At 41.8% G+C, this 15531-nt stretch overlaps 1 protein-coding gene across 1 annotated transcript; it reads left to right on the top strand.

The window, feature by feature from the left end:
• The first annotated feature begins 457 nt into the window (after positions 1–457).
• On the top strand, positions 458–11899 carry csf1ra (colony stimulating factor 1 receptor, a). The gene is made up of 22 exons (XM_076739705.1): positions 458–533; positions 810–935; positions 2667–2954; positions 3108–3395; positions 3500–3636; positions 3719–3884; positions 3980–4181; positions 4580–4695; positions 4818–4929; positions 5072–5271; positions 5558–5649; positions 5759–5885; positions 6011–6118; positions 6324–6434; positions 6595–6757; positions 6879–6961; positions 7094–7197; positions 7536–7658; positions 7762–7873; positions 7953–8052; positions 9083–9194; positions 9958–11899. Exons 2-22 carry the CDS (start codon positions 884–886, stop codon positions 10102–10104), a joined length of 2943 nt encoding a protein of 980 aa, XP_076595820.1. The 5' UTR covers positions 458–533; positions 810–883; the 3' UTR covers positions 10105–11899.
• Positions 11900–15531: the final 3632 nt, after the last annotated feature.

The following is a 15531-nucleotide window of genomic DNA, read 5'->3' as shown; positions in this document are numbered from 1 at the left end:
GTTCTTGTCTGGTCTCAATTCAGTTATCTCTAGCTGAATCATACATCTGTGCTTTCTTATCTCTGGTTTTCTCTGATTACGAGGTCACGTTCTAAGAGCACTTTGACTCTGTCTCCCTTTCCCTCGAGTCCACACTTTCCTGGTTAGAAAAGTCTGGCAGCTATGGTTCAACACTGTTGGAGGTGATTAGTCTCATCTAAACGTGTGTCTCAGAGGAATTGGGCCTTTCTGTGGCAAATTGCCGCTGGTTCATTAATTTGTTGAGCATGATATGTTGATCTCCGCCTCCCCACACACCCAAACACACACACACACACAGACACAGGCACACACACACACACACACAGAGTTCTCTCCACCCTCCACCAGTTTCTGTCTGAAAGATTTCACGTTCACTCTGTATGACTTCTGTTGTGAACAGACAGTAAACAAGCAGGGGGAGAGGCAGGGACTCTAGTGTTGGCTCTGGATGCTGGAAACATCAAACCCAGGGGAGTTATCATAGCTCTCTGTTAAGCTGAAGATATCTGCAGGTGAGTCTTTTTCAAATAGATGAATGACGCTCCCATCCTGCCTAATTCAGCTGTATTTTTAACTGCAATCATGGAATACTTCTTCAAAGTGTTTCACACATTTGTCTCTTTCCTTATTTTAATGTATGCATGCAAACATGCAGTCGAACAGATTGTTGCTGAGCATAGATTCATTTTTATGAGCAAAGCTGCTCTGAGGAGACAGAAAAGAGAAGTTGATGAGGGGGGTGAGTGATAGCAAAACTTCTGAGGCGGTTTACTCATTTCTGTCTGCAGATTATAAAAAGAAGAGTTTCACAGCAAACACGCGAATACCAGCGTTCAAAAAGCAGGTTCGAAGCTGATCCAGGATGCAGTCCTACCTCACTCTGCTGATGGGGATTGTGGCCTCCGCTGTTTCAGGTAAAGCCAGACAAATGCTAAGTCTGCAGCTGCAGTGCCTTTGGTGTTGTTTCATGTTCAGTCCACAATCTGGAATAAAACAGTGAGAGTGAAAGAGGAGGGCTCTTAAAAAACACAAAGCATGCTGAACTTATTGTTTTTCATATTGATTGGAAAGCTGTAAAGTCTGATATTATATAGGATTAACTGTGAAAATCACTGTCTGTACCACAGCAAGCCAATTATTAATGTAATACTCTAGTCAAACATGACTGCTTGTGTATGGAGCTCTGTGAATTTAATCGCACATTTCATGGCATAAACTCGTGGTCAGTGCAGAGGATCTGAGAAATGCTCTGCATCTGGAATCTGACACTCTGTTGAGTGTAATCAGCAGAACAATTGATTGCAGCATGATGAATTGTTTTTAGGGTCATCCTTGTGATGCTTTTTCCCCGAATTTGATTTGGACTTTGAGCACCAAATATAGGTATCATCCGCCGGGCATCAAATTGCAATTTCATGTATTTGCATTTGAGTGTAGAAAAGTGTCTGTTGTTTGGTTTAGTTCTGACTGAGTGAACATCCTTTGCTCTTTGGTTGATGTGTGAGGTGTGACTGGGGTCATTTCGATGTCAGATGAATTGTTCATTCAGATAAGAAAGGCAACTGTTTGCTGACAAGAAAGAGGTTCAGGACTGAAATGCTGATTGGCTTCAAATCACATTTCATTCCTGGTCTCTCTACATTAACTTGTGTGCTGTGGTGAATTGAAAGGAAAAAAATGCTGATCGTGGAATCTCAGTTCTGCTTCAAGCTTCAAAACACACTGTCCAAACCTCTAAATGGAAACTTTTATAACCTTTAGTGTGGACTCAATCTAAATGAGAGACCTAAAGGTTAACAGGAAAGGCATATCAGTGTCTCCAGTGTCAATGTTTTAATAAAAACTGATCCAACCTTGATCCCAAAAAATCTCAATGAATAATAAAATAAAGAGAGCATTGTTTATTATCTCTAAATCTTGCTTGAACACCCCCGTAGAGTTCAGGTTTCTTTTTTTGAGCAGTTTCTCCTTGAAAAATGCATAAAAACATTACTCCCTTTTCCATGCTTAAAATTGAATTCTTGAATGTGGGCCACACCAGTAGCTCAAATGGGAGAGCATGTGCCATGTATTGAGGTGGCTGGGGTTTTGGTTCCAGGCTAGGACCTTTGCTGCATTCTGTCTCCTGTCTTTACTGTCTCTGGTCAGCTGACTCTATCTAAATAAAGCAGACTTGCAAAAAAATAGATAAAAAAAACTTAAATGTACGTCTTCTTATATATATGTGTGTGTGTGTGTGTGTGTGTGTGTGTGTGTGTGTATATATATATATATATATATATATATATATTTGGCTGAACTCAATTCATTCATTTATTCATTCATCTTCTATACCCGACTATCCCTTTCGGGGTTGCAGGGGGGCTGGAGCCACTGCCTGCTGCGCCACCGTGCTGCCCCGCTGAACTCAATGCCCTAATTAAAAATACAACATTAACAGATGTGAGGCTTTATGTTTACAGTTTTTATGGTGTGCTACAGTTTATGGTATGATTGGGCTGTCAGTCAGCGAAAACAAAAACAAAGTCTTCAATTATCGGCAAACACATAATACAGCAAAAATACTCTTGTTTGAATAATTTGTTTTTCTTTCTGTGTTTCCATTACCTAGAAAGTCATTAATTCATATTTTCACTGCTTCTCAGCGGACTGGAGGCGTCCGGTGATCAAGTTCAACTCTAAGGTGGTGGGCAGTTCTGAGGTGGTGGTCAGACCTGGGACCTCTCTGAATCTGAGGTGTGAAGGTGACGGGCCTGTAAGCTGGCAAACAAGACTACCCAAACACAGACGCTACATTTCCAAGGGCAATGGGAACGTCCGAACCATAAGGGTGGAGCATCCCACTGCAGAATTCACAGGAACATACAAGTGTTTTTACACCTCTGGGGCGCAGCATCATGATCTGACCTCCTCAGTGCATGTGTATGTAAAAGGTGAGCTCCGATAAATGAGAGTCCAATTTTTCTGTCGACAGAGTGCTAGGACAATCTTCCTACTGTTGAGTTGTTAGTGCTTGGATGGATAATTGCCCACACTGTCCACACATACATTTTCTATAATCCAATCTTCATGCCTTCCTTTACTAGATCCAAACCGTGTGTTCTGGACCAGCAGCATGTCCCTGCGGGTGGTAAGGAAGGAAGGTGAGGACTGCCTGCTGCCCTGCCTGCTGACCGACCCAGCAGCCACAGACCTGGGCCTCCGCATGGACAATGGCACCACTGTGCCACCAGGGATGAACTTCACGGTTTACCGGCACCGTGGTATTCTCATCCACAGCCTCCACCCAAGCTTCAATGCTGACTATGTCTGCACAGCCAAGGTCAACGGAGTGGAGAGGATGTCCAAGGCCTTTTCCATCAATGTCATTCAGAGTGAGATCACTTGGTTGTTAGGAAAAATTACCCAAAGCTCTCATAGAGTCATTTGAAGTGATATGTGAATCTAGATTCTCATTTATGATTCTCTTGCGCTCTAGAACTTCGTTTCCCTCCTTACGTCTTCTTGGAGACGGATGAATATGTGCGCATTGTTGGGGAGGAACTCAAGATTCGCTGCACAACACACAACCCCAACTTCAACTACAATGTCACCTGGAAATACTCAACAAAGTCGGTCGGTATGAGGCATATTGGGAGTTTTCTTGATCGTGGTCGCAGTCCAAATTTTAACTTTTATTTCCTCGTTTTGTCTTCAGAAAGCTATGGTAGAGGAGAAGGTTCGCTCCAGTGGAGAAAATCGCCTGGACATACAGAGCATACTGGCCATTGCTGCTGTGGACCTGGCAGACACAGGAAACATTTCCTGCATTGGCACTAATGAAGCAGGGGTGAACAGTTCAACGACATACCTGCTGGTTGTAGGTAAGCCACAGAAACACTCTTACTATGTCTTCTATTGAAAAGCCTGGGACATTTATCAGCTGCTGAAGACAAATTGTTTGGTTTCTCCTAAACAGACAAACCCTACATCCGGCTGCAGCCCCAGCTGTCCCCCCAGCTGGCCCACAACGGTCTTTCGGTTGAGGTGAATGAGGGAGAAGACTTGGAGCTCAGCTTGCTCATCGAGGCGTACCCCCACATCACAGAGCACAGATGGCTCACCCCAACATCTCTCAGCAAGTCCACACAGGAGCACAAGTTCATCAGATACAACAACAGGTACATGTGCTGACAGGAGAGGATACCCTTCACAAAAATGGCCTCCAACTGCTCCATCTTATTGCTCCAAGATGTCAGCACAGTTTAAATGAAAAACAAAAAACAAAAAGTGCACAACAGGAATGGGAAGCTACTCTACATTTAAAGTATGCTGACAGTGCATTTTGGGTGAATTTGACAGGGAACTCCAAGGTCATTATATGCTCTCAGGTCATGAAACTGCGGCTAGAGGGAAGAGTGGTGTTCTCTTTTTAATTTGTTGACATACTCTGCGATGATACATTGGAGCTGTCTGAATTCAAACCGCAGCCTTAGTCACTTTGGATCCTGTAGACATTCCTCTTTTTCTCAGTTTAAAGATCCTTTGTGGGGGTTTTTTTTGTGTGTGTTTTTTTTAGATACCACGCCAGTCTGCATCTGAAGAGAATGAATGCACAGGAGCAGGGCGAATACACCTTCTATGCCAAGAGCGACTTGGCCAACGCATCCATCACATTCCAGGTCCAAATGTATCGTAAGTGACAGAAACACAAGTTAAATCAGTTAACACATTCATGGTGCTGTTCTCTCAGGTTAAAGGAGATTTCATGTTTCTTTCAAAGCTGATAACTGCTGTTGGTCTTTCCTCACTGGCAGAGAGACCTGTTGCTGTGGTGAGGTGGGAAAATGTGACCACACTCACTTGCACCTCATTTGGCTATCCTGCTCCCAGAATCATTTGGTACCAGTGTTTTGGGATACGGCCAACGTAAGTATGAGTGCACAGGCAACAGTAGTCATAAATATGTCATCAGGTATGGTTGTGTTAATTGAAGACCTTTAGCCAACACTTTTAGTCATAAGGGTTGTTGGGGCCTTTGTCTAACTGTATATGTGTTGTAATGAGGCAGGTGCACTGAGAACCACACCGGGTTGCAGATGGCGATCCCTCTCCAGGCTCCTACAGTGGAAGTCCAGAGGGAGGAGTACGGTGCCGTGGAGGTGGAGAGCGTCCTCACCGTGGGGCCATCCAGCCAAAGGATGACGGTGGAGTGTGTGGCCTTCAACCTTGTTGGCGTCAGCAGCGACACCTTTGCCATGGAGGTCTCCGGTGAGCTTCGGATGATGGTCATTTGTACTTTTTCCAGATGTGATCGCAGGTTCTGTTCTTGGTTTGTTATTCTACAGTCACATGGATGCTGTCAACCAAATTAAATGTTGCGTTTGTGAAACTGAGTTGTCATTGTCAGCTGATCACTTTGTAGTTGTTGTAAAACTACATAATTCTGTTGTTTCATGTTGTGGAGCTCAATGTTGCATTAAACTAAACATGTGCAAACAGTATGCAAAATCCACCAGCGGAAAGTCTTAATATTGATCCTTCTCTGATTGTGTAGACAAGCTTTTCACTTCCACCCTGACTGGAGCAACAGGCATTCTAGCCATCCTCCTTGTGGTACTGGTTTTTCTGCTTTACAAATATAAGCAGGTAAGATGTAATCACCAAAACATACAGTAGTCTATGATGTAACATCCAAATATTTCCAAGGGACATGGGCTACTTGGTTGCAGTGTTTTGTTTTACACTATTTACTCAGAAACCCAGGTATGAGATCCGTTGGAAGATTATTGAGGCAAGAGATGGAAACAACTACACCTTCATTGACCCCACTCAGCTGCCTTACAATGAGAAGTGGGAATTTCCAAGAGACAAGCTGAAGCTAGGTTTGCACCTTGTTAGCCTACAACTAAATCAGAAAAACAAAACAATATATTAGGTATCAATAGATTATGAATAACAGATCTGGACGGTGCTACATTCTTTCTTGTTGTATTGTCTGTGTAACCAGGGAAGATCTTGGGTGCCGGAGCTTTCGGAAAGGTCGTTGAGGCCACAGCCTACGGTCTGGGAGAGGAGAAGGATAATGTGATGCGTGTAGCCGTGAAAATGTTAAAAGGTGAGCCGATGTCAAGACCTTCGAGTTGACAGAGCTTACAAGAGCAAGTCAGAGTGACTGGCAAATGTGTGAATGTTCCAGAAAAAATGGAAAATATGTCTGATTTAGGCATCTGAAAAGGTCACATGGAGAAATCCTAAATCACAACTTTCACATGATCACATGGGATGATGATATGATGACAATCTGTATTGTGTTTCTGCAGCCAGTGCCCATTCAGATGAGAGGGAAGCTCTGATGTCTGAACTGAAGATCCTGAGCCACTTAGGACACCACAAGAACATTGTTAATCTACTGGGAGCCTGCACCTATGGAGGTCAGACAGCATCCTGTTTTTGTTCTGTGAAATTTAGATATAGCACAGTCATATGTCTGAAAGTTCTGAGTCATCAGATTCATAGGAAACCCAGCATAACGAAGTAATTTGCATGCAAACATGTTTTCCTTGTTGAAAGAGTGGTATGTTTCCTCATCAGGACCAGTGCTTGTGATCACGGAGTACTGCAGCCTCGGCGACCTCCTGAACTTCCTTCGCCAGAAGGCAGAGACATTTGTGAACTTTGTTATGAACATGCCCGACATTATGGAGAACTCCAATGACTACAAGAACATCTGCGATAAGAGACAGTTCATCAGAAGGTACATCACCAAACGTGCAGTCTAACGGCGGAGGATTCGTGGAAAAAACTCAGCTTCTGTTTTCTGTTTGTTCTGACATTCGACTCTGTCTTTCCTCTCTTGTTTTTTTTCCATCCAACAGTGACAGTGGTATCTCCAGTACGTCTTCAAGCAGTTACTTGGAGATGAGACCCAGCCAGCTGCCAAATATGGAATCATCCCGCGGTAAAAAACCTTCTCACCTAGTCCCCTTTGAAATGTACACAAAGTCAGTCATTGTGCAGCAGCATACAGATGAAAAGCAGCAGCCACTTTGCCACCTGTGTTTCTCACATTATTTGTCTGATTCCTACCAAGACTCTGTGTGTGAGGAGATCGTTGACTGGCCACTGGATATCGATGACTTGCTGAGATTTTCCTTTCAAGTGGCTCAGGGCCTCGACTTCCTGGCTGCCAAAAACGTGAGTGATTTTACCGCAGTGAAGATTTATGTGTGCAGACGTCTAAACCAGAAAATACTATTGTGATCATTTACAGCAGCAATTGCTGTGATGAAGGAGGAATTCTACAACCAAGAAAGTCATTTCACTAAAAAAAGCAGCGAAAAAGCATTTCTCTTGTTAGACCATGATGAATTGAGGGTGTGACATAATTTGTGCGGCAGCATGAGGGGTATTTCCTATTACATTCTTCATATTAACTCACTGGCATAGTTTGACATTGTATGTGCAAGACTACAACCCGAGGCAAACTGTGACCGTGTATGTGTGTGTGTGTGTGTGTGTGTGTATGTGTGCAGTGTATTCACAGAGACGTGGCTGCTAGGAATGTCCTCTTGACTGACCATAGAGTGGCCAAGATTTGTGACTTTGGTCTGGCACGAGACATCATGAATGACTCCAACTACGTAGTGAAGGGCAATGTAAGGTGTTGAGTATATTAGATCTGGCATTTACTTTGCATTACCCAAATTAAACATTGGATGGAAAACAACACTTTTTGTGCTTTTTGAATTGCATATGAAGGCACGTCTGCCAGTGAAGTGGATGGCTCCAGAGAGCATCTTTGACTGTGTCTACACCGTCCAGAGTGACGTCTGGTCCTACGGCATCCTCCTGTGGGAGATCTTCTCTTTAGGTCAGGACACATGCATATGTGCTCTACATTCACATTCATTTCCTGACTTGCTTGCTAAAACTTTGCTATTCTCTATTAGGCAAGAGCCCCTACCCCAGCATGGCTGTGGACTCCAGGTTCTACAAGATGGTGAAGCGTGGCTACCAGATGTCCCAACCAGACTTTGCCCCTCCTGAGATGTAAGGTCCACCCTGCAAGTCTGGTTCATGAAAAGATTAGCAAAGCTGCTTTTTCCCAACTTTCTATAACACTTTTTTGTCCAGCCAATGTTAATATTCCTCTTAGTGTCACTTGATTGTGAGTTGAGTTTTACTGGAGAATCAAATGACTATAAGCTGGGTTTTTTGCGACTGTGTCGAAGGTGGGCACTCAACAGACTCTGAGAAACAGCAGTTTTAATGTTGTGGTTATTCTTGGTAACTGGTGAGACCCACTTCTAACATGCAGTAGCAGCTACTAAGATTTAAGTTGACACAAGCTTTAACAATGACTGATTTATGAAAATAGCTGATTCTTAGTAGGCTTCAGGATTGGGCCGTTCAAACAGTATGTTTCCCAAATGTTCATCGTGACTGAACAAAGGTCCTTTTTTCTTTGCCCGCCTATCTGCCATCTGAAACAAATGACACATGAGGTAACCTCATGAAGTGCTTCCATTATTCCTCATTTTAATTTGTTCGCTTTGGGTGATCTTCTCACCCCAAACTCAAAACACAACAAGTCTGAACTCCAAACTTAACGAGCCAACGAAGTGAACAAAATAAAGAGACTGTTTTTCCCAGTATCTCAGAGGGGCTGAACATCTGTGTATGCTGATTTGGTGTGGCTGTCACACTACCCGGAATAACTATATTGTGGAAACAGAGGGGACTGAATCTGAGTCAGGGCCTAATCATCTGTTGTTCTGCTGTGAGTCAGGCCTCAGTTCTGCCTGTTAGCCACATGATCTCCAAGTGAGGAAGCCTTGTAACTGCTATTTCACGGCACAAAAATGAGACTCGAGGGGCAGGGGCTCTTATGAACAAGCCTCTCTAAACAAACTGCGTCACCAGACTCTCCTTAGTTGTCTAATTTGGTTTTATACAGTTTCTTGGTTTTACACCACAACATCTGAGCAGTGAAAACTGAGTTTACAGGACATAACCCCCCGAAAGTGTATATCTATATCTAATAAAACAGTTTTCTAAATATGTTTCACTTATGTTTCAGCTACATGATCATGAAGATGTGCTGGAATCTGGAGCCTACAGAGCGTCCAACATTTAGCAAGATCACTCAGATGATAGAGAGACTACTCGTGGACCCGTCTGAGGAGGAGCAGGTGAGGCTGACTCCAGTCTGGCTTTGCCAAAACCGTCCATGGAGTGAAGCATGTGACGCTCCTTCCAAGATGTCCTAAAAAACCCTCCTTTTTTCACTTCATCCTCTCATAGACTCAACAGCTTTAGCTGTGCTATCAAACCTATTGAAGGAATTGGATTTTTTTGTTAGCAGATCTCATTTGTGATACTATTTCTAACAAAGAAACATCCTCATATAGCCACATAAATGAGAATCTGTGTTAATGACATGATGTTTTAAATACAAACAGAGGTGGAAGATATACTCAGTACTTAAGTAAAAGTAGCAACATCACTTCGTAGAAATACTCTGTTTGGTACAAGTAAACTTATACTTCAAGTTCCAAAAGTGAAAGTGCTTATCATGCAGAATGACACTTTTCAGAATGATGTGTATTATATTATTATTGATGCATTAATGTGAAAATAAATTGGGTAGCTTGTGAATCAAACCCTGGGCATCAATAGTTCAAATGTAAATTTTCAAAGTAATCAGTAACTTAAGTTATTAACTAAATGTAATGAAGTAAAAAGTACAATGTCAGTAAAAGATAGCAGAAAATGGAAGTACTCAAATACAAGTACCTTAAAATTGTACTGAAGTACAGTACCCAAGTAGATGTACTTATTTACTTTGCACCACTGCATATAAAATATTCATCATTACACCATAATATTCAGATGACGCTGAACTTTGGCCTTTCTTGTCTGGAGTCTCACCCTCCAAACGATGCCTCTTCACAGCTAATCTACCAGAATGTGCAGCAGCAGGTCACAGAGGGTGAAGTGTGTGACGAGCCCAAGTGCTGCGACGGCCCCTGTGACCGGTCTTGTGACCCTGAGGAAGAGGAGCAGCCTCTGATGAAGACCAACAACTACCAGTTTTGTTGAAAGCCCTAACCACCAACCAATCAGCAAATCAGTCACTCATCAATAAGCATCAGGAAACGTGGGATCAGCTGTTTCGCATGGCCTGAGCGCCACAGCTCGTTCTCAACCGCCGGACAGTTGCAGAGAGTCGCCTTCACAGCTATTTTTTGCCCGTCGCGTCTGCTCGCCAGACAGGCAGCTGCACTGAGCATGTGACTTGCTTCTTTGCGGACCATGACTAGAAATTGCCACGTCTAACACCGACTGCAGACATGAAAGGAGGAAACGTGTCAACATACCACACAAGCATCCAAAGCTGTACCTTCACATAAAAGTTCACTCCCTCGAGGACTGTCTTTCACTCTGACTGTTACATATCTGAGTTTTAATCTGTTACAAAGGAGAATCAGCTCATCCCTTCCTCTGACTGTTCATAGTTATATATTGTACACTATGTTTATTATATAGCACTGCCCTGTGGGAATGAATGTGTTGTCCTTTGCGGAGATTTCAGTCACTTTTGTCAGCAGGTTCACTTCCTTTTCATCATTTCATTGCATGTATGGTTTCTCAGAGGAAGCAGCCCGACAGCCGACCCATCTTCAGCACTCCAGACAAGTTAGGTTAAGTTTGCCTGATCACCTTAATTGAAGAGTGTGAGTGTTTTCACTGGCTTGAACAGGCTCAATCGGCCGTGGAGGAGGCAAACAATGGCCACGTTGTTCTCCTCTCCGTGCTTTGGCCATAGCTTGTGACACACTAAGAGTAGCTGTCAGTTAGTGACAGCATGTGATTGTTCCACTAAAATCTGATTGAATAACCAGTGTTCATTGTGATTTAGGAGCAGGGAATACAGCCAGGGGAATATGTGGATCCTTGATCAACAATGGTTCATATTTAACAATGTGAAAGGATTTTGTGTGCATATGTGTGTGTGTGTGTGTGTGTGTGTATGTGTGTGTGTGTGGCACAGCTTACTCTTTTCATTTCCTGTCGAGCGTTTGGACGTGAGCTTCTCCCATGTCTATATGTAGCAGTCAGCCTACACTGCCAACTGTGTGATGATTTTAGAATAACATATAAGCTATAGTGAGAGATACAGACCGCAAATTCATGCGACTTCAGGCATTTCAAATGTGCTTGCATCTGAATTGGACGTGAGTGAGATGCCGAGCAATGTACATATGTCATGATGTAAATCGAGAAGTACCTTTATTTTCACTGAAACATCCTAGAGTAGATAGTAGTACATCAGTATTTCATATATGTGTTGTGTTGGGGTTTTTTTGTGCACATGAGAAAATCAATGTAAAAGCTGCCAATTAAATACATATAAAATACTGAGGTGCTGGATGAAGCTTGAAGTTCACAGATACTGCTGATTATGATGCGGTGCCAGATATTTCAGAGCTTTTTCAGCTTTTCTTGGTTGGACCTCACTGGGCTGGTTTTAGGTTCGTCTCTCCTCACTTCCTATTTTGTATTGGATAACGTCCAACCTGCGTTTCCTCTGGAACATTTCCCACAGTGTCAGTCAACGTTGCACAACTCTGAAATCTTTGGAAGGAAGTATTCAGCCCAGACTACAGAAAGTCTAAACGCTCCTTCTTGGTGTGGTTTCAGCTAAAATCAGATTTCTTATTTTTCAAAGCAGCTATGGCCACTTCCAGGCTTGTTTTTTTACTTTGTGAGGTGTCAGACTTTCTGGCGTACATTTTGAATAACAATCTTTGTTCATCAAAGATCAAGCAAGAACACATGAGTTTGAGTAAAGCTGTTTTTGTTGCTCTGTTAAGAGTCCTGCTTGACTCCAAAACATCTTGTGTGGTTGTGTTAGTATCAGTAGACCTGTGATATGTTGAAATTTTATTATAAGTGAGCTCTTCCTTACTGTAAATATAAAGATGTATCAGCAGTAAAATGTACTAAGCTCTGCAAAAACAACAACAACAACAACAACAACAACAACAAAAAACTTAAGGACAAAGAACTCATTATGAAAAGGGCCACCTTTGTACTCTTGGCCTACGATGGTGCTAAGCGTGTAGCACAGCATCAAATTTAAGGCTAATTTCGCATGCAAAACATGATTCTGCAAAGAACATTGACTGCAGCCTTGTTACTGAATAAAAAAACACAGCCCTCCTCTTTGAAACTCAAAGTCCCCTGAGCCCTTTATACACAGTTCTGGTAAATCCAAAATCCAGACAACTTCGCCCGAGGCAAAAACCCACAATTAGAAGCAATGTTAAAAACTGTGTTTTTGCAAGAAGTCCAACAAAAAAACAAAATGAACAAATAACAAAAAAAAAAAAAAAAAAAAAAAAAAAAAGGAAGGTACAGAAGGAACTGGACTCAAGTGTCCATCTCTATAAACACAGTAGCCTCAAGAGCTACACGTAGGTCAGGATCAGTGGTAGAATGCAGAGTACATTTACTGAAGTACTGTACTTAAGTACAAATCTCAGGTACTTTCTCTGTTATGCCACTTTTTATTCCTGCTCTACTTTCTACACTACAGTTCAGAGAGAAATGTCCTCTTTAGGTCGCTACATTTATCTGACAGCTTTAGCTACTTTACAGATCAAGATTTGTACTTTTGTAGATAGTTTTGCATACAAAGAGCTTATAAGATATGATGTTTTATTATGAATAAAACTATCAAACAGTTCATATAAGTACAGCTCAAATGAGTAATTGACTGAAAATTAGCAATTGTTTTGATAATCAGCTTTTCAGATGTTATTGTTTTAATAATTTAGATTTATTTTGTTTTACTATCAGTTGGACAAAACCAGCATTGTGAAGGTGTCACTTCGGGCTCTGGGTAACTGTGACGGCATTTCTCACTATTTTCAGACTTTTTACAAACCAAGAGAAAAATCCTGCTTTTACATTAAAGCAGGAGTAATAATAATCCAATGGTATCATAGTGGCAGCCTGAGCCCGAGTCTGCATGCTCCTGAGTACTTTTACTTTTGATCTTTTAAGTATGTTTTCCTGATTATACTTACATACTTTTCATTACTTGTAAAGGAGTATTCTTACAGTGTAGTATTAGTACTTTTACTGAAGTAAAGGATCTGAATACTTCCTCCATCACTGGCTATGAAGCAATGAAAGTCATTTTCTCTTATCAATGAGTTGGTTATCAACATAACCTACATAGACGACATTCTAAGAACTGCTCTTGATTGTGTCTAAGATTTCTCTGCCTCAAGTAACACTAGATATAAAAAAGATGATCTCACCATCTGGAGCTTTTTCACTCTGCAGCATTCCACCAAACATGACATCAATGACATTTGAGAACTCTTTTCATGCCACATGACTAGAACAGGAATGACAGTAATTCATTGTTTTAACAGCTTTGATGAAGAAATAAAGAAGCGAACCCTCACTGGTTTTAGGTTTGTAGTTTGTAGTCTTCATTAAAGCGAGTGTGTCTCTCCACTGTCCTCCACTTGTGATCCGTTATATCCATATTTTTTAATGTTGATTCAGATTTTTAAACAGGTTGTTTTTGGACAGTTTTTTTTTCATAGTGATTTTGAGCAGAGCTGCAAACTCGTTAAAGTCTTTATACTTAATTGTTACCTCAGCAGTTTAATTGCCTGCACAATATACTCAGCTGCCCTGACGTCTTTTGACAAACATGTGTCCCAACTGAACTCACTGAGTCTCAGCAACTGTGTCATGATCTGGTTTCTTTGGTTTTGTTATTTCCTATTTAATGCTGAAAGTTTTCCTCATGTGTCATCTTTTGCTTTACTTCCTGTTTTTCCCGTCCTTGTGATTGTTTGATTTGTGCCACCTGTCCCTCGTTTGTTTTCACCTGTGCCTCATTTATCTTCCCTCCCAGTGTTTTTAAGCCTATGTGGTCCCCTCAGACTTTTGCCTCGTTCTTCCCCCGGACCTTGCTTGTTGTCTTTTGGATATTTGGACTCAGTTCCCTCTTCATTGGATTGTATTTGCATTATGGACTCCTTGCTTTGGCCTCACCCTCCCGCAACTCTTTGTTTGGTTGCCTTTTTGTTTATGAGGCATAGCACAAATTCAGGCAGGCCACAGAGGTCAAGCTCAATTAGCATTTTAGCATCATTGGCTGATGGCTCAGCTGATCTCAAACCAGCGCACATCAGCTGATTCTCTGTTGGCACCTTCTTGGCACATCTCAAACAGGCTGCTCTGTTTAAGCTGTCTTGCAAACTATTTAAAGCCCACCTCCACCTTTACGCCATGCCTGACTTTATCAATGTCATTTATGGTGATGCCTGTTCTGTTCTGTTCTGTTCCCCTGCGGGGTCTTTGCTGCTGCTCTCTCTGCTTATAGCTGTTCCATGTAGGGACATGGAAGAGCGGAGAGGTGCTCTCTCTGCTTCAGGCTTTTCATGTAAGCAGTGCAGTATTAATATAGTTTGACTAAAGTGGTCTTGACTGAAATTAATTTACTGAACTGCACCAGCTCTGACTTATTTGGTCTGCATTTTAGGTTTGATTCCTGTTTTTTCCTTGACATAATTACAACAAAATGAACCCATTTTCAGCCTCAAGTGTATTCTTAATGTAATTTGTGAATCCACTTATTTATCTCTCTTCTTTAACTGCATTTTCAAATAGATTTTAATCTGAGAATTCAGTAAAGCACACTGCTCAAAAAAATTAAGGCAACACTTAATCATCACAGTATATCATCCAGTCAGTTGAACTTCAGGAATATCAATCTGTCCATTTAGGAAGCACATGATTCAGTCACACAAACGAAAGTGACAACAGGCGCAATGGAGAAGCAAAAGCAACACAATCCCCAACAAGGGAATGGTTTTGCATGTGGCAGCCACAGATAATTGCTCTCTCCTTTCTGACTGATTCTTCTCTAGTTCTGAGTTCTGTTAGTGTCCTTGTCACTACTTGGAGCATGAGGCGGTACCTGCAGGCCAGCCAGGTCGCACAGGTAGTCCAGCTCCTCCATGATGGCACATCCAAACTGTCCCCCAGGACACCATCTGTCCACTCACCAGCCCAGACATTGTCTGGAGTGCATACAGGCAGGGATACAGGGCCTCACACACTGCTGAGTCACATTATGAGTTGCTGTGATGAATTTCATGCAAGTTGAATCAATCTGTGATTTCACCTTTATACTTTGATTTTTTGTATAATTTTGAATCCTGCCCTCAGTGGGCTGATGATTTTGGTTTCCACTGACTGTTTTTACATTGTTTTGTACTCAACAAATTCTACAACGCACATCAGTAAATATTTTCATTTTTTGAATAATTCGTTCATCATGATTTAAGTGTTCCCTTTATTTTTATTTTTTTTTAACAGTGTATATTGAAATGATGCACTTATGTTTTATTGTCTCTGTAAATCTTTTTCATATGAAATCTTTGACAGATTATTTTGCAAATTCCTTTTAAAATTTCTCTTTATTGCCCATTAAAC

The sequence above is a fragment of the Chaetodon auriga genome, chromosome 9 (genome assembly GCF_051107435.1).
Source record: "Chaetodon auriga isolate fChaAug3 chromosome 9, fChaAug3.hap1, whole genome shotgun sequence".
Classification (NCBI taxonomy): Eukaryota; Metazoa; Chordata; class Actinopteri; order Chaetodontiformes; family Chaetodontidae; genus Chaetodon; species Chaetodon auriga.
Note: the sequence above shows the minus strand (reverse complement) of the source record. Positions and strands in the feature narration are given on the sequence as shown.

Excerpts from the sequence above, each read along its gene's own strand:
- csf1ra (XM_076739705.1), top strand. The coding sequence starts at position 884 with ATGCAGTCCTACCTCACTCTGCTGATGGGGATTGTGGCCTCCGCTGTT. Across the intron at positions 4,696-4,817 it reads ATTCCAGGTCCAAATGTATC|AGAGACCTGTTGCTGTGGTG; the intron begins GTAAGTGACAGA and ends CCTCACTGGCAG. Across the intron at positions 9,195-9,957 it reads ACCCGTCTGAGGAGGAGCAG|CTAATCTACCAGAATGTGCA; the intron begins GTGAGGCTGACT and ends GCCTCTTCACAG.